This window comes from Cetorhinus maximus, chromosome 18 (genome assembly GCF_964194155.1).
Source record: "Cetorhinus maximus chromosome 18, sCetMax3.hap1.1, whole genome shotgun sequence".
Lineage (NCBI taxonomy): Eukaryota > Metazoa > Chordata > Chondrichthyes > Lamniformes > Cetorhinidae > Cetorhinus > Cetorhinus maximus.
The window spans coordinates 67,379,453-67,398,992 of record NC_135896.1 but is presented as its reverse complement, the minus strand read 5'-3'; the positions used below and the strand labels follow the sequence as shown (position 1 = coordinate 67,398,992).

The 19,540-nt window shown below is 44.9% G+C and overlaps 1 protein-coding gene across 5 annotated transcripts in view; it reads left to right on the top strand.

The window, feature by feature from the left end:
• The window catches only part of akap6 (A kinase (PRKA) anchor protein 6), a 467,239-nt gene that overhangs the window by 304,198 nt on the left and 143,501 nt on the right, over positions 1 to 19,540 (top strand). For all 5 annotated transcript variants that reach the window (XM_078562838.1, XM_078562835.1, XM_078562834.1 and 2 more), the window contains exon 8: positions 12,263 to 12,383. In XM_078562838.1, the coding sequence (XP_078418964.1) occupies positions 12,263 to 12,383 (121 nt within the window). The remainder of the gene's footprint in view (positions 1 to 12,262; positions 12,384 to 19,540) is intronic.

Below are 19,540 nucleotides of genomic sequence, written 5' to 3'. Positions count from 1 at the left end.
TTAGGACGGGGTCATGCTCAACCCCGATGTCATCCTGGGTCTCGAGGTGGCGCAGGTGCGCGGTGGTCTTCCGTCTGAGCGTACCCCTGTTCCGACAGAATTCCACATTGGCCCCAAACCTCCCTCGGGAACAGCTGCCCCACAACCTGAGTTGCCTGGCAGAAATGACCTCCATTCTCATTAGCATGGAGCGGAGGGGTATGGGCTTCTGCTGTACACCCTTCACTTCCTTGCCCTCAACCGCTGCCTGGACATACCCTGGCGTGCCTTGTTGCCGTCTGGTGGCGGAGGTCTCCAGTGGCGGGCCCTCTATGGGGGTGTCCTCCCACTTTCCATCTGGGATCTGGGGTGGAGGGTGTTGCATGAAGCAGTCCCATACAACCGTAGGATGTGTCGGTTCACGGACTCCCAAGAAGCCTGCATTTTTATGGCCTTGTGGAGTCCATGCACCACCCATATGTAAGTTGCTGTAGGCTGCAACCCCTTTTTAGTTACTTGAAGAACCTTTTCCTTCTGTTTTGTTTGCACTTCAGTCCCACACTCCTGATCTACGGGCTCAGTGTGGAGAGGGGCCGGGAGGGAGGAGGAACTCCTCGTGAACCTGCTCCTAGGCCTGGCCAAGTTGGCCATTAACAGGTCCAGGCAGTGGGCAATCGAGGGGGTTGTCTGACCTGACTGTCTACCTCTTTTCCATGGCTGTGTTCATGGCTGGGTGTCCCTGCAGAGGGAGCCAATCTGTGTCTGCTGTCACTGTCGAGGCCTTCCATGTTCGGTGGGCACTGCGGGGACTGCGGTGTTTTATTGACCCTCTTACAAACATTAATCCAAAATGTGATTAAGTTTCCTTTACATTTTGTCTTTGTTTTTGCAGTTTCCCTTTAAGGGGCTGCTTTTTAATCCCCAGCTTTGTTAATTTCGTTTATTTGGTTGACTCAAAAGAGTTACATTCTCTTAACCTTCCTAACTCTGCTGCTTCGAATAAAAGTAAGTGGATGAAAAATAAAAATAAAAAAATAAAAATGCATATTGAAAAAAGCGGGTAAAAAAGTGGTGAGGATAGAGGAGAAAGTTCATGGTCTGAAGTTGCTGAACTCAATGTTAAGTCCAGAAGGCTGTAAAGTGCCCAATTGGAAAATGAGGTGTTGTTCCTCTAGTTTGCGTTGGGCTTCACGAGAACATGGCAGCAGGCCAAGGACAGACATGTGGGCATGAGAGCAGGGTGGAGTGTTGAAATGGCAAGCAACAGGAAAGTCTGGGTCATGCTTGCGGACAGACCAAAGGTGTTCTGCAAAGTGGTCACTCAGTCTGCGATTGGTCTCTCCAATGTAGAGGAGACCGCATTGGGAGAAGCGAATGATAACCCAACAGGTCTCTCTCTCTTTCATCCTGCAGGAGGAGTACATCAGCAGCATGGAGCCTGGTGAATTAGCTGCATGCCTGATGGCCTACCAAGAGCGAAGACAATGGAGAAGAGAGTGACTGAGGCTCCTGGCTGTGCAGACCGAGGAGCAGCACCCTCTGGAAGAAGGGGTAGCTGGCGCTTCTACACATGTTGCCGAAGAGCCACAGCGAGCCATCGCTGATCGGCGCCCAGCGACACCCAGGGCCTATAGATGCCGACTTTCATTCCTACAGATGACTGAGAACCAGTGTTGTCGAAGGCTGCGTATGTCTAGGGAACTGGTCAGTCACATCTGCCACCTGCTGCAGGATTTGGCACCATGGGTACCTGGAGGCATCCACTGCCAGTGGCTGTGGAAGTGACAGCAGTACTCAATTTCTATGCTAATAGCTCCTTACAGGGCTCCCACAAACCTCCACCCACAAATGCATCCATGAGATCATGGATGCCATCTTTGTGAGGGCACACAACTTTGTGCATTTCGCCCAGGACCAGGACAGCCAGGATGCAAGAGCGATTGGATTCGCCTAGATCTCAGGCTTCCCACAGGTGCATAGTACGATCTACTGCATTTATGTGGCACTCAAGTCTCCATTGCAAAATACTGTCAACCACATCAATCGCAAGGGCTTCCATTCATTGAATGTGCAGCTGGTGTGTGACCAATAGAAACGCATCCTGCAGTTGTGCGCACAGTTTCCAGACAGTGTGCACGACTCCAACATCCTCAGTTGGTCACAGATCCATGAGTTCTTCCAGGGTCTACAGAAGCTGCAGGAATGGCTCCTTGGGGACAAGGGCCACCCACGGAGGACATGGCTGATGACACCTGTGCAGTGGCCTCAGACTGTAGCAGAGTGAGGGTATAATAAGGCTCATGCTGCAACTCGCAACTTGGTGGAGCAGACCATCGGAATGCTGAAGATGAGGTTCCGGTGCCTGGACCGGTCTGGTGGAGCCCTGCAATACAGTCCACAGAGGGTGTCACGCATCATTGACGTCTGCTGCGCCCTTTACAACCTGACACTGTAACGGGGAGAGGAGCTGGCTGAGGAGGAGATGGAGGAGCTGGCGGTCTCCTCAGATGAGGAGGACGCCGAAGGGGATGAGGGCGGGGAGGTCCTCGAAGGTGATGATGACGTGGATGAGGCTTTCGCACTGGCTAGACGAGGCAGGCGTGCTCAGGAGGCCTTCATAGCTGCTAGATTTGTGAATGATGATGATGATATGAGTGAGGAGACCACAGAGATTCTCACATCGCATCTGTGAACATTTGACTCCAGCCTGGCTTATGGTAGTGTTAATACCCTCTGTGAGAATGCTCCTGTCATGGAGAGGCAGTGGAGGCACTAATAGTCGTTCGATTGTAGGAAAATGATGATGGAATGCAATGAGGACACTCCATAGTTCTTCACATAACCTCTGAGAATATCTGATTCCTGTCTGGTCGAGGGCAGTTCGCTTGCACTCTGTGATCAGGGTCATATAGAGATGCAGCCATGAAACCCTGATCCTTTGTCTGCCTTCAGCACCTGAGCCCTTCAGGAACATAGCGTCACTGGTCACAGGTGCTGAAGACATGAGGGCCAGCCCCACCTTAAAGGTGCTGAGAGCACACAGAGAGAATGATGGAACTCTGTGACATTTGTCCACAACAGTCTGGCAGCAATGGCAAGCACTGTCGAGGTGCAGGCATCAATAATGACTCCAGAGAGTGTGAGGCCGGACCAACATTTTGGTCTGAAGGTTGCACAAAGCACAGGGAAGAGGCCCTGGACTGAGACACCTGTCTTTATCCTGTGCAGAATGGTTTCACATCTGAGTGACATGAACACTGCTCATCAGAACAAGGAGCCATAGGCAGGGAGACATTCTTGGGAGTTTATTGACAATAGTGAACAGTGTGTACAAGTGATCAACACCCATGCCCAGGCTGTGCAACTAATTCTTCTTAACTTTCCTAACCCTGCCACTACATCTTGGTGCTCCCCGGACACCTACAGCGGAGGTGGAGGCAGCCTGCTAACTGCAGCACCCTGTCTGTGATGACCTTGGCAGTGGTCCCCTGGAGGGTCCTAGCCCACTTTCGGGTCCTGCTGTGTGGTAGTGGCACCCACCTAGGCATGTGGAGCTGGAGCTGCTGAGGTCACAGGAAGAGCAGACTCAGATGGGCTGGACGTTCCTGGAATTACCTGGATGGATGGCCCCAGGGTGTGCACCCGCTGATTCTCCACCCTATGGGTGCCTGAGGGCCCCAGGCTGACTCCTTGAGAAAAAGGGGAAGCAGGAGTGAGATCGAGCTGCCCCGCAACCCTCTTGTTGGAGGCCAACTATGACATCAGCGATGGAGTTGAGCCCATGCAACAGTGCAGGAGTGATGTCCTGGACCAAGGTCTCCATGGTGGCTGTCATCCTACCAGTGTTGACCTCGGTTGATTGGCATGCCAGTGCTATCACCTCAAAGTGAAGGCGGACAGACTTCTCCAACATGCCTTGCAATCTGAGGAATGAAGCGGACATCCCTTCCTGGTGTTCCTGAGTTTGCCTTTGCAGCTCCATCAACTAGCACGTGGCCAAATCCAGAGGCTCGTCATCTGACTCGGACTCAGCAGATTTCTGGCCTCCAGCACCTGGGAAGTCCCTGCTGTCACCTGCTGTAGATCAAACAGTGCGATGTGCCCACCAGATTGTAATCCCGGGGTTATTCTAAAGCTAGGTTCCACCGAGGTGAGTGTATCTCCGTTGGTGGAGGGTGGGGTGAATGCTGTGATGGGACTTCAAGGAGGGTGCCTCCAGATTCCTCTTCAGAGGTTTCTTTGGAGCTTGATTGGAGGCCCTGGGTCGTGGACTCTGACAGCTGTTTGGCAGATGTGCCTGCGGAAGCAAGGGGAGATAATTAGTGCATGGCAGTGGCCTGTGAAACAGGACACATCACTCATAGCACAGTTGTCTGATGGATGTTGCACTGCTGGACCCTCACTTGGGAGAGCATCGCTGACCTCACCGTCAGCACAGGACCAGCCCAGATTGTCACCAGTCAGCTAGATGGCTCTGTTTTCAAAGTCCATGAGGACCTTGATTTCAGGCAATCTCCCACCAGTCTGTGACCTCTCCCTCTTATCGTGTGCCAGCTTGTCCTGCACGAATAGATAGAGTGTAAGTAGGATGCCTGCCAGGCCAGATGATAAGTGTGCCTGGCATTTGTGGGTGGTGAGTGGTCCCAAGGAAGGGATGAGGACAATGACGGTGAGTGTGAGAGAGTGAATGGTGATATCCCTTGAACTGGCAGTGAATGAGATCCCTGTGGATGTGTGATGGATTTGTAGTGTGTGAGTTCAGAGGAATGAGAAGAGTGACTTACCCTGGCGTACTGGAGGAGATCATTCATCCTCTTGAGGCACTGGGTGGCTGTCCTCTTTTGAAGAGCGTTGGCACTGATCCCGTTGCCCATCCTGCAGCCATAGCAGGGTAGAGAACATCCCAGCAGGCCTCCACGTCATCCAAAAGGTGCTCCAGTGATGTGTCGCTAAATCTGGGAGGTCTGCAGTATTCTTGCCTTTCATGGACATCTTCCCTGCAACAGTCATGGGCTAGAAGCACTGAGATCTGGTGCACACAGCTGGACTTTAAACATGGCACCCGGGGTGATGAAGTGGCGAAGTGATGGTGGGGGGGTGAATGGGAGCCCACCCGTCATGGAAACAGCATGCTTCCCGGGAATGCATAATTAATGTGGTGGGCTTGGAACGATACAGCGTGAGAAGCCGCCATCACGGCCAGCCGGTTGTCTACAACCGTACTCAATGCAAATCTGGGACAATTCCTCCCACAGGACCTGAGTCCTTTACAACGCTTTAAAATCTGCCTCCACTCGACCCTCCCTATTCTCCGAATACAAAGCTGCCTGTCTCACTGGCGGGATAGAGTCTAGGATTTTTTCTACACTTATGATTGCAACCTTCCTGCTTTCAGGTCCCATGTGCAAAATCCAGGAAAATCCAAAATCCGGCGTGGTCTCAGTCCGAGGCTGCTGGATTTTGGACAGGGCACCTGTAGTATGGTGTAGGGCCATATTTTGGATTGTAAATCAGGCACACCAGTTATATCCATTCTATCACGTGGACTAAATTCTAGTGGTACTGGGTACTGGCCAAAGATAAGCCCACCCGCAAGGTACTGCATATATACAAACGACAGGACAATGAAGGCAAAAACTGCTGTCCCCTGACTTTACAACATTAATAGCAGAATTGCACCTGAATTGGTAAGTCTGCAGAACAGACAGGTAAGTTAACCACATGCAGAGCTTATCAAGCAAGGAAGTGACTGAGTTCATAGGCTTTGAATCTCCTCAAACTTTCTCTCAAGCATCAATTTTGACTGAAGCAATTAAGAAAAGTATTTTCTCCACTATGCTGCTAAGAAAGGATTCTGCGAACTGCCTTCCTACAGTTTCAGGCAGAAAGGTCTTTTTCTGCCCACTCATGGGTTATGGGTTCAAGCCCATTCCAAAGATTTGACCACATAATCTGAGCTGACATTTCGGTGCTGTTTGTGGGGCCTTGCTTTTCACAAATTAGCTGTTCTGTTTCCCTATATTACGAGAATGGCTGCACTTAAAACATATTTCACTGGTTGTAATAGGCTTTGGGACTGAAATCATGAAAGGCACCAGATAAATGCAGGTTCTTTGTTTCTGTCATGAAACACTTACCACAGGAGTTTTCTACTTGCATCCCGATCTGTATCCTTAAAACAGAGGCTGAAAAAGCTGTAAGAGGAAAGCATGCAGGATAAGGCTGCACAGAAGAAGAAAACCAGCTAGGGGATATCTTTCCGACAGAGTTCAATGACTATTCTGCTCCTTTGTGGATATTTCATAAGAGGTATGCTGAAAGTGGCAGTAGTTCAGTAAGGATGCAGAAAAGGAATTGTCTCCCACTGCAAACTAGTCTTCAAATGACATTCATTGGAACAATGGACTCCATGTCAAAAGGTGGTTTTACAGTGTGCACATATGTATATTTACAGGAGGTGTTTCTTTTTTCTACTGGGCCTACCTCAGTGTTGTTCTTCCTTTCATGCCATGCCAAAAGGCCACCTGTTTCTGAAGAATAGCTATAAAGGGCCATCAAAAGACAGATGAACTAAACTTTGAATCCTCAACCTGAAGCCATGATGCAGCTACAGTACACAACAAATCAATGAAAAAGCAAACATGGATAGTCTGAAACACAACCAGGTTCAAGCCCCTGCCTTAAAGAGATATGGAGCATGGTCACAGAAGTTCTGGCAGTTGACTAATGATAATAAGCTATACAAACAATACATAAAGAAAAAAGGTTATTTTGGTCCTCATTTATCTCCTTGCATTACTCCCTATTGCTTGACAAGCTCCCAAGCGAATGATCCTATCACTCATGAGCTAGTCACTAGAAGATGTGTAACAGTTGGTCGAGATGACTGAATTGTTCTCACTGCCATTGTGAAGGAGTACTTTTCTTTAACTTGATAGCTGTCCTGGTAATTAAATTGGAAACTTGCTAGGAGGAGGGTTGAATTTGCCTTCCAGCCCCTCATCGTTCCTCATGATCCTGCCTAGTAACTGGTGTCAACAGGCTGTTCCACTGTGAAGTCCACCACAGCCAAGCCTGACCAAGCAGGGGTCGCTTATCACTGAGGGAGATGTCAATATTGTCCTTGCTATCCAAGTGCCACTGAAACTAACTTTAGCTCCCTTACAAACACCCCATCTAAAACCAGCTAACACAGCATAGATTGGGGATTGCACAAAGGCCTGAATTTCACTCTCCCCCTGCCTAAAAACCCGCTGGCAGGGTAGCGTGAAATGGCTCAAATGGGCTTCCCACTGGGTTCCCACCTGCCCCAACCTCTGCGATTTTAGGCTGGGATAGACAAGGCCTCAGATGGGCTGCCCACCCTTGCCTTAATTGAGGCGCTTAAGTGGCCAATTCTTGACCACTTATGGGCTTTTCCCCACCCAGCCTCAATTTTTAGGCTAGCGGGAGGCTTTCCCGAGGGGAAATCTGAAAATGATTGGGTTTAGGCCTTGGGCAGGAAGAGAGTAGTGTGAAGCCCCCTTCTAACTTCCGGTACCTCCGCCTTAAGGTCTGGTAGCAGCTGGACCTCCCTACCCCCACCCCAGCCTCTCCCCCAACACCGCACTATCCGCCTCCTCAGGCCTTTCCTACCCTCCCTGATGTGAGACCCCGAAAACTCACCTTTCCATGCACTTCCAGGAATTAGGGGTGGAGTTAATGAACTTCCACTTCTGTCCACTGCACCTTCTGTCGCTGCAGGAACTAGAGAGCTATCAGCCAATAAGATTAGCTGGCAGCTCTCTAAGGTGTGACTTCCTCCAGAGTGAGGGGCGTAAGTCCCACCTGCAGCCAATTCATGCTCATTCGAAATTTTATGTGGGGCAGGCAGTGTCGGCGAGGATGTGTTCCCCACTTTGGATGGCAGGGCAGGAAACCCTGCCATCTGAAATATCCAGGCCTGAGTCTGTGTGTCTCATTTACTGCCTGTATTAATCAGCTAAGTCAAAAAATGAAGAATGTAAGGCTTGTACTTAACTTTGAAAGTGTTGTTAAAGCTTAAGGAAGATCCAAGCTTAAGGAAACTAATGTCCTGAGGAAATGGGTTCAAATCCCATTACAGCAGCTGGAGGAACTTAAATTCAATTAATAAATCTGGAATATAAAGCTAGTCTCAGTAATGGTGACCATGAAACCCATCTGGTTCACGAAACCCATCTGATTCGCCCAGGTTGCTTAGGGAAGGAAATCTGCCATCCTTACCAGGTCTGGCCTACATGTGACTCTGGACTCACAACAATGTGGTTGACTCTTAGCTGCTTTCTGAAATGGAGTGGCACGCCTTTATTTCAAGGGCAGTTAGGGATGGGCAATAAATGGTGCCCTTGCCAGCGATGCCCATATCCCAATGAAAGAATTAAAAAAAGAAATGGAGATGATCCATGGAATACAGAAATTGATTAAGCACTAGAATATTTTTCAAATAACATGAAATGATATTTCTTGCAATTCTCATTTATTTTTCTAAGTACCATTAATATTTTCTTTAGGAATTATTTAATTCAGTTTTTAAATAACAACCATTTGCAAAATGTTAGATTATAAATTAGAGCCACTTAAAATAAATTTAATTCAAAATCCAACCTAAACTGTGTCATATCAAAACTTTAATGAACACATGAACACATGATACAATTTAAGCTTGTTATGGACAAAGAAATAGACAAGTTGCAAAAAAATGTTTTGGATTGGGGGAGAGCGGATTTTAGTAAAATAAGGCAGGATCTGGCCAAGGTAGACTGGGAACAGCTACTTGTGGGGAAATCTACAGAGGAGCAGTGGGGGGCGTTCAAAAAGGAAATGGGGAGGGTACAGGCTCAACATGTTCCCTCTAGGGTGATAGGAAGGAGTAACAAGCCCAGAGAACCATGGATGACCAGAGATATTCAGGTTACGATGAGAAGGAAAAGAGAGGCTTTCAGCAGGTACAAGGGAATCAAATCAGCGGAGGCATTAGTGGAGTACAGAAAGTGCAGGGTGGAGCTTAAGAAAGCAATTAGGAGAGCAAAGAGGGGATATGAAAAAGCTCTGGCTGGTAAAAGTAGGGAAAATCCCAAGATATTCTATAAGTATATCAATGGGAAGAGGATAACCAGGAAAAGAGTAGGGCCCATTGGGGACCAAGAGGGCAATCTATGGATGGAGCCAGAGGACATTGGTAGAGTGTTGAACGAATACTTCACATCTGTCTTCAGCCAAGAGAATGAGGATGAAGGTATCGAACTTGGGGAGAGAGACTGCGAGGTTCTTGAGCAAATTGATATAGGGAGTGACAAGGTATTGGAGGTGTTGGCAGACTTAAAAGTGGACAAATCTCCAGGTCTGGATGATTTGTGTCCCAGACTGCTGAGGGAGGCAAGGGAGGAGATTGCAGGGGCTCTGACCCAAATTTTTAATTCCTCTCTGGCCACGGGGGAGGTGCCAGAGGACTGGAGAACAGCTAATGTGGTTCTGCTATTTAAGAAGGGTTGCAGAGAGAAGCCAGGGAACTACAGACCAGTGAGTCTCACGTCAGTGGTAGGGAAACAATTGGAGAAAATTCTGAAGGAGAGAATCTATCTCCACTTGAAGAGGCAAGGTTTGATCAGGGATAGTCAGCATGGAGGGAGTCAGAGGGAGGACATGCCTAACAAATTTGATTGAATTTTTTGGGGAGGTGACCAGGTGTGTAGATGAGGGTGGTGCAGTTGATGTAGTTTATATGGATTTCAGCAAAGCCTTTGACAAGTTCCCACATGGGAGACTTATAAACAAGGCAAATGCACATGGGATACAGGGTAATTTGAGAAGGTGGATTCGAAATTGGCTTAGTTGTAGGAGACAGAGGCTGATGACAGAAGGATGCTTTAGTGACTGGAAGCCAGTGTCCGGTGGCATACCACAGGGATCTGTGCTGGGTCCCCTGTTATTTGTCATTTATATAAACGACATAGATGACTATGTGGGGGGTAGGATTAGTACGTTTGCGGATGACACAAAGATTGGCCGGGTGGTTAACAGTGAGGTTGAGTGTCTTGGGCTACAGGAAGATATAGGCGGGACGGTCAAATGGGCAGATAGGTGGTAGATGAAATTTAACCCTGAAAAGTGTGAGGTGATTCACTTTGGAAGGAGTAATTTGACAAGGAAGTATTCAATGATTGGCATGACACTAGGAAGTTCTGAGGAACAAAGGGACCTTGACGTGTGTGCCCATAGATCTCTGAAGGTGGAGGGGCATGTTAGTGGGGCAGTGAAAAGGCATATGGGACACTTGCCTTTATCAATCGAGGCATAGATTACAAAAGTAGGGAGATCATGTTGTACTTGTACAGCTGGAGTGCTGCGTGCAGTTCTGGTCGCCACATTATAGGAAGGATGTGATTGCACTGGAAGGGGTGCATAGGAGATTCACCAGGATGTTGCCTGGGATGAAACATTTAAGTTATGAAGAGAGGTTGGATAGACTTGGGTTGTTTTCGTTGGAGCAGAGAAGACTGAGGGGTGACCTGATCGAGGTGTACAAGATTATGAGGGGCATGGTAGGATGGATAGGGAGCAGCTGTTCCCCTTAGTTGAAGGGTCAGTCACGAGGGGACATAAGTTCAAGGTGAGGGGCAGGAGGTTTAGGGGGGAGGTGAGGAAAAACTTTTTTACCCAGAGGGTGGTGACGGTCTGGAATGCGCTGCCTGGGAGGCTGGTGGATGAGCACTTGGCACGTCATAACATTCAAGGCTATGGACCAAGTGCTGGTAAATGGGATTAGATAGGTAGGTCAGGTGTTTCTCACGTGTTGGTGCAGACTCAATGGGCCGAAGGGCCTCTTCTGCACTGTGATTCTGTGACATGCAATTTATTTGATACATGTGCAGTTGAGCCATATGCATGAGACACACTTTGAAGGAGAAGCTATTTATATATACTTCTGAACATACTTGATGAGATCAACATTCCATTCAGGAACTATAGTAGAAGAACTTGTACTCTGCATTTGGAACATATTTGAATGATAAATGCCTCTAAATCCAATGTGCTGCAATAGATTACTCAGATTGAATCTAAAGGCAAAATTGTGTGAAATTCATGATATGAATTACCTAGGATATATATTTAGATGTGAAACCCAGAGAATTAATTCTGTTACCCATTGAACAGGTCATTATAGCTGTAACAGAAACAATTCCTTTTTTAGAGTTGCAGGATAGAACTTCTTTATTTGCTGCTGCACTTAGGTCTATTTTTATTGAACCAAATTTTGGAAACTTAAAATGTGGCAGAAAATCTTTCTGGAGAAGAAAATTTTTCTTTCCATTAAATGTTATTGAATAACACACATCTAATCTAGTCAAATTCAATGGTTAATTTTTGTTTAGGATTGTTTGACATCCAGTTCTGTTAATACACATCGTTGTCAGGAATAACATTTATGTATATGTTGAGAACTGTATATTACCTTGTTGATGTCTACACTTTTCACATTTACTGCATCAGAGTGCTGCAGCTGAGTTGTAAACCAGAGAATTCAGTTAACTCAGACAATGTGCTTTGAACTGAACAGGGCTTTAATCCTTTTAAGCTCCTCAATCTAATGATTTATTTAGCTGAAAATCATACGATCTTGCTTTGAATTTTAACGATTACTGTCTTTTTGAGAATTCCTCATTTTGACTTTTTGGCCTCACCTTTGCATTGAGCATGTCTATGGAGAGCACCTGTCTAGTGCTCCATCCAGCCCTTGTGAGTGGTTTGGCATACTCGCTCATGCCCAGCTAAGATGTCTGTCTGATATACTTTCATCTTCTTATAAAACCTTTGGCTGTAGGTTGGCTCTCTTGTTTACCTGATGTACCTCTATCTAGTTGTGATTGTGCTGAAAAAGACTACATTGAATTGGAAATTGTTAAAACTGGTTTAAAGCAAGAAACAGGCAATGATTGACTTTGTCAATCATTTTCCATAGTATGTTTTATTGTATTTCTTTTCTCTATACATTGAAAAATGATGAAATAATGACCATGGGTTCATCATTGCTGATGTCTAATTATAAGAATGTTTGTGTTTTTGTCTCTCTGATAGATTATTACATTATTTTATTAATCACGTTGTGCTATCTACTTATATTGGAATTTAATGAAATCTTGCCGACTAATTTCAAGTTTTAATTTTCTCTATAACAAGCAATTAAATTTTCCACTCAGCATTCATTCAGGAATATATATTTTATTTATACAATGCATAATGCATTTTTAATTCTTCTTTCCAGCCTTCTGGACTTTGAATTGGAATACCAGGAGCTCTGGGATTGGCTGATTGACATGGAATCCATAGTGATGGACAGCCATGACCTGATGATGTCAGAAGAGCAGCAGCAGCATCTTTACAAGGTTAGAGCCTATGTTACTGTCTTTACATGGATATGGAAAATCTGATTAGCCTGACAAGTCTTTCTCTCAGTGGACATCTTGCCGTTCATTGTATATATCATGGTGCCTATTAGAATTCCCTTCCCTGTCCCCAACTTCATTTCCATCTCCTGCATGCCACCAGAGAGTGCAGACATCATAATTGCCAAAGAGTTCCCTTTATCACATTCTATTAAGATTAATTTTATAAAGGAATGAAGAATTCTTTCCATAGATGAGTAGAAATAAAGGAGACTGGATTAATAAATAGACTGAAGCAAAATGAATAGTCAATGAAAATAGGGGCTCTACTTTACAGTACGTGTTTCAGTTTGAGGTTTCAGACAGATTAGCCTGTCCTTTGGAACAGAACAGAATTTGCCAGGAGTCTGGTTTATCACTGCACTGACACTAGTTGGCTTTCAATGAATTTTTATTAGTAATAGATAAAGCACCCTTTATTGCTTTAAGTTGTTATTTTACACACAATTAAAACAAATATATTAGGCTCTAATATTAATTTGAATTCCCTCAAATGATAAATAAGAAATTTATATTTCAGCACTTTTCTGTTACATAGCCCATTAAATACTCTATTTTGTACATATTACTTTACCCTTTTGTTAATACAAAATCTTGAAGCTTATAATGTAGATGTGATGGAATTTTAAAACAGAGCAGGAGTAATATGTTCGAGCGTTTCAGGGGTTATTTTCAGCCGAAACTCCATAGCAGTAAATCTGCCTCGTTTAGGCTATTTTTTATTGTTGTAATTCTGACAGTTGTCATCCCTGAATTGCTTTGAACATATGGCACATTTCAAAGAGCAGATTGTGAATCGTAAAGGAAAAAAAATTAATAACCACCATCAGAATTGACAACAGGATAATGACAAGAAACAACCACCCTCTGGCTCTTTTAGTAATTTTTCATTTTTATACAAGGAATGGAAATTCAAGGTCAAACAGAAGCCAATCTCTTATCTTAGTGGCTTCATTAGATGTTACTATCTAGAGTGGGTACTGGAAGAAATATCTCAAGTCCAGGTTTGTGCATTATCAGTTACACTAAGGGAAGCAGCTGGGTGCATTATCTTTCACACAGCCAGCAGGGGGTGAATGCTACTAATGCATAGCTGGTGTACAGGAGTGATAGATAAGGGGCAATCAGATTTTGTATTTTTGAGAAATCTGAGGAAAGAAAACAGACCATTTGCAGGAAAGCACTGGGAGAGAACCAAGGGTAGCTGTGAGAGAAAATCAGACATACATTCTCCAGAGGCATAACTATATACATGAAAAGAGAATCTTGAAGCACAAAGGAGGTTTGTGTATTCTTTGATTTTCATTTGAATGCACCACATTTGAGGACCTTCCTTTACCTGGATGAAACTGGCTTGCTGCTAATTAGAAGTGGGCAGTGAGGCACATACAGACAGCTGAAAGAAGCAATTTCTTTAGACTTCAAAATATCCCTTAGCATAGAAGAGCTTGTCCAGAAGAATCAAGCGCTCTGCTTCATTTGTTGTTACTATCTGCTCACAGGCTTGTTCTTCACCTCCACTGAATTTTATCCTTCCAGTCTCTTTTGTTTAGTCCTTGTTTATGTTAACTGCTGTTATAAAGATTTTCTCTCCCTCTTTTAAGAATGTAGAGTATTTCCTTCCACCGGTATTGTCCCCTGCAGATGAAAGTCCTGGTGATCTAATAAAACACAGGTTTCTGCAGTAAGTTTTCTTTAGAAATTCTGTTAATTGACTATACTGAATTTTGACAAAGGATGGAAGATTGGATTTAGCTTTAAGATCTGGGAACCTTTGAATCCTCTTTCCATTTGGTATATGATGAAAGCATGCCCAACAAATTTGATGTTCAAAAGCAGAATGTCCAATAGCCATCTTGCTCACCTCATGATATGCAGCATTGTGTGATTGACATCGTGATTCAGCAAGTGCAATGCACTTAAAGGCATACTACACCCTCCTTGATAACAGAGCCTTTATATTGAGTTTTCTACTGAATTAATTAAACCTAGGCCTTAAAGATTACCACAGAGCTTAAACAATGCCACCACTTTGTGACAGTAATTTTCAACAGATTTTTTACCAGGCCCAAAAATTAAGAGCTCTCTACTGTCTTATTTTCCATGGCTGCATTTTTATCTGTGCAAACCCATGAAGAGCAACATTTTTACTCGTAATACTTTGTAGTGATGCTGATGGAGGATGGGTGAAAGAATCTCATGACAAATTTCCAACCTCTATTTTACCTCCCTTAAGGATATGTCATGCTGATATTGCCTTGCTTCTATATATAAAAGGTTTATTTGTTTATTAAAATAATGCCATGTGATTGGCTGGTGAGGAGCATTATTCCTTAGCAGAGTGCCATCTACTGAGGCTTTCATTTGAATTTCAAATGTAGCTGCATTCACATTCTTAAAGAAATCATGCATTGACCCATCCACTAATGGGTGTATTGTAAGAAAACAAAGGTTCTGTTATGGAAATAAATCCTCAAGCTTACGAGTAAAATTCACGCTCCACAGGCAAATTGGTAAAGGGCCACAAATCTTTCAAATGGGGAAATGAATAGAATTTCATCAATAAATATATATTTTAAATCCATTTAATTTTCTTGGTGTACATATGATGCTCTTTTATTTCTTGATGCACAGTTATGACGTAATTTCATTTGTACAAAATGTCCCATCAGTAACATTAAATATTGCAATCTTAATGATGTTTGCGTCACTACTGTCATCAATGGCTGTCCCTCGATTCAAGGATGATGCCTACTCAGAGTCATGAGTTTGTGCCATGGGTCTTCATGTGACTGAACAGGCCAATTCTTGACTAACGGATCATTGGATGCATGGGGCACAATGACCCACAAGGTGGTGGGATCCGGAGTGCAAGATTTACTTCCTTCTCTGCTGCCACTCTGCCTTATCTTTAAGATGCTATGACTCAAAGCGTGATGCAGCTTAATGGGCAAGTTGTCACCATTTTGGTTGGTAGCAAACTCATCCCAGTCATTAATTTCAATGCTGCCTCTCTTCAAAGGGAGCTTCAGGGTGTCTTTGAAGGGCTTTCTTTGTCCTCCCCTAGAATGTTGGCCATTTGAGAGTTGAGAAAACAGGCCATGGTGGGGTTTATCTTTTCAGCCTTCTGGATACAGTGTCCAGTCCATCGAAGTTGATTTTTCAGGAGTTTTTCATTAACACCTGTGGATCTCCCCTTGGGGAAGTGATGGCTTAGTGGTATTGTCACTAGATTGGTAATCCAGAGACCCAGGGTCAATGCTCTGGGGACCTGGGTTCAAATCCCACCACAGCAGATGGTAGAATTTGAATTCAATAAAAATCTGGAATTAAAAGTCTAGTGGTGACCATGAAATTGTTGTAAAAGTCCATTCCTTTAGGGAAGGAAAATCTGCTGTCCTTACCTGGTCTGACCCAGTCTTATTCTAGACCCAGACCAATGTGGTTGACTCTTAAATGCCCTCAAGGGCAATGGGATGGCCAAAATGCCTACAGGAACAAATACATTTTAAAAAAGGGCACTGGCACTTGTTCGACATTGAACCTGGAGGATGTGGTGGAGGCATTGCTGATGGAATTTCTCTAGCACTCTTATGTGTTGCTGATGCACGGGTCCAGGTTTTACTGCAAGACAGGAGAGTGGTGATGACGATTGCTCTGTTCCCTAGGCTTTGTTGTCAAACACTCACTGCCACAGTTTGTAGAAGGTTGAGCTGGCACAGCTAATCCAGTGTTGGATCTTGGTTTTGGCAGATGGAAAACTCTTTAACCTCCGTGCCAAAACTAAACTGACCATCATCGACATACATGATCTGCAGTTTGTGGATGACTGCTGTGTCATTGCCCACTCTGCACCAGATTTGCAAGCCACTCTTGATCTCTTCAATTCTGCATTCAATAAACTCAGTCTGTCCTGGAATGTTGTAAAACAAAATTCCCACTGGTCAGCCAAATATTCCACCTACCATACATGGTGAAGAAGAGACTTTGGAATATGTTGAGCACTTCCCATACCTTGACAGTCACCTCTTTCAAAAGGCCACTACTGTCACTATCAATCCCAAGTGGCTTTATTTCCATTGAATAGCAAGTCCTGTCTCCGGTTAATGGTTTTAGTGAAGCATATCCTTTCAAATCAAAGCAGTTCAAAGTACAGAACTATCTGCTCCAAGTTTCTTATCACCTTTGATACGTCAGCCAAAAGGCTAGTCTGAAACTTCATCTTGTTAATTTTCTCTGCCTCTGTCAATGATCTCTCTGGCTCCAAGCCTTCACCATGTTGCCAACTTTGTTATTGTCTGTGCTGTTACATATCTGAGTTTATTTTATCAAGGTGTAGGCCAGCACTTATCATGCTACTTTGCCAGATTTTAGATAATGGTTTTCAAAATATTTCTATAGTGCGCATTTCCCTCCAAATGTATTTGTATAGTTTTACTTTAGATATTAGTTGTACTGATGTATTTCCTCTTTATATTTAATATTCCTGTAGTTTATTCTACAGTTTCAGCAGCTTGTTTATTTCAGGTTGTGACTTTTCTTTCCTGAGTTGAAGTCACAACTTTATAAGTTGTATGAGTTTACTGCCACTTTTAAGTGACTGATGTTGTTGCAGCTCTACTAACTCTGACTTCACACAATTTCTTGCAGTCTCATTACACAGCTGCAGCTATTTTTTTTTAACTGAAGTGCCCAATATTGTTACCCCTCAGCTTTAAGTTCTCAAATGTACTGCATTCTGATACAGCAGTCTCTAATGTAAGAGTTAACTTTGATTTGCAAAGAAAACTGCATTAGCAACACTCAGTTGAAAACGGGTAAAAGGCAGGTTTTAAACACAGAGGGCTGAATCTTACATTGAGTTACAATCACTGTTGGGTAATTGGGGGGTGCGTGTGGTTAGTCACGGTGTGGGAGGATAGTCAGAGGGTGGGGGCGGTTAGTGGGTGTTTGGGAGATTAGTCGGGGTTGAGGGGTAGTTGGGGGCTGGGGGGTGTAGTCGTGGCTGGGAAAGGTGGTCGGAGGTGGGGTGGTCAGGCGTCCAGTGGGGGGGGGGTTGGGGTGTCAGTATAGTTACACAGGAGTTACAACTGGTTTCAATGCTTCTAACTTTTCTGGGTTAACTATTCTGCTAAGAATGTTGGAACCATCCAAAGTCTCTGTCTTTAAATCAGAGTTTTGGAGGGTTCCAAATGCATGGTAATTGCACAACGGAAGTTGGAACTTCCCGGGCAATTCCCAGTCACTCAGAAAGGGGACTTCCGAGGGTTTCCCAGCACATTTTCAGGATATCTCTGGGGTACGACCCTCCGGGGAATGGAAGATCTGGGCCAGAATATGAGATACACATTTTTAGACACGTATAAATGAATTTATCATATTTTTTGCATTTCACTAAAGTAATTCTTGGTAGAATTCTGAAGAAGGTCGTAAAATAATGGGCCAGAACTTCCGAGAGTGACAATCACAGTCGGATTGCCACTCCGCTCCTCTCTTCCTACCTTCCTCGGGCTGGGTGGGAAAATTGCAGTGAAGTGGGTTTCCGTGCCCTTCAGTCTAGGGCAACAGTGTTAGAGGAAAGGAAGCCACGCCCCCTTTTTATGGCACTAGCTGCCACAAAGCAGAAAAGTTTTAAGGTTCCACCCATTTTGATAAGCCAGGAAGTAGGTAAGTACGTAAGATAAGTGGGTAGGATGGGCTGGAGGGGTTGGGTAATCAGTTGGGAGTGGTCAGTTGCAGTGGTCAGTGGGGGAGTTGGGTGGTCTGAAGGGACAGGGAAGAGTAGTGGGGAGGTTGGGAGGGTAGTTGAAGCGGATGGGGGGTAGCTAGCAGGTCATGAGGGTGGCTGGGGAATGGAGGTAGTTGATGGGATGGGGGTATTCGGGGGATCAGGAGGGTAGTTGGGGAGGTGTGGGGCAGTCAAGGATCGGGAAGATAGTTGGTGGATGGGGGTAGTTGGGGGGTCAGGAGGGTAGTCGGGGGTGGTGGGTGGTAGCTGGGGGTTTGGGAGGGTAGTTGTGGGTGTTGGGGGATTGGCCAGGGATGCCATGGGGGGTTTGGGGGTGTCTGTATTATAGTTGCCAAGGAGTTAGAAGTGGTTTTAATTCTGACAGTCAGGACCATACAAAGCCTCTGATTTAAATCAGAGTATCGGATGGTTCCCAATGCAGGGTTATTGCCCATCAGAAGGTTAAACTTCCCAGGCAATTCCCATGCAGTTCTTGTGTGGGGGTTTCCAGGGGGTCCCGCAGCACATCTTCTTGGGTACCTCCTGTGTACGACCCCGAGAGGTCAGAAGTTATGGGTCAATATTAATTAGCTCGTCAGCCCTTGTAAAAAAAGTACAGAATAAATTTTTGCTTTATCAGAGAGTCAAGAGGAATAGGAACCATCATGGAAAGAAGGTTAAAGGTGAAGAGGGAAAACCAAATGCAGATATCCAATCATATCTGTACTTCACATTCAATGTTATCTTCAACCCTCCAGAGCTATATATACTCTAATCTAACCGTGCTGTTGCGTCCAGTTCTTGATTCTAATGCACATTGGACAGATATAGTGAAATTGCACAACATGTCAGGGTTTTACCTGAGACATAACATACTTTTCTCTTCCAGATGCTGGTCGAGCAGCTCTGCAATCGCAGTTTTTGTTTCAGATTTCCACTTGCTTAGCTCTGGATTGTTTGAACTTTAATTATCCTTTTGTTTTAATGCAAAACTACATGTGGTTCTCAAATGCCAAAGCAGCTGATTTAGTCTACAGCGCAGTGAGGTAAATGATGTATGTAGTTATGACAGAATTTATAACAACATTTTTTTTGTTACATTTAGTCTCTATAGCTGTGATCATTAGTTGCCTCAGCAGCTTATTTAGTCCAGGGTCCAAAATCATGATTAAAAATTAGCTCAAAACAGAATTTTCCAGTCCCAAAAACAGTGGGTTTAATGGCAGGCGGTAGGCGGCCGGGGTGGGGGGGGGTGCACGCACGCGGGTGGGGGAGGTGGGGGGAGGGAGTTTGCAATGTGGCAGGAGCTGAACAATTGGTTTCCTGCCAGTGTGAAACGACGGCAGGAACATGCGCTCCCGCCCTTCAT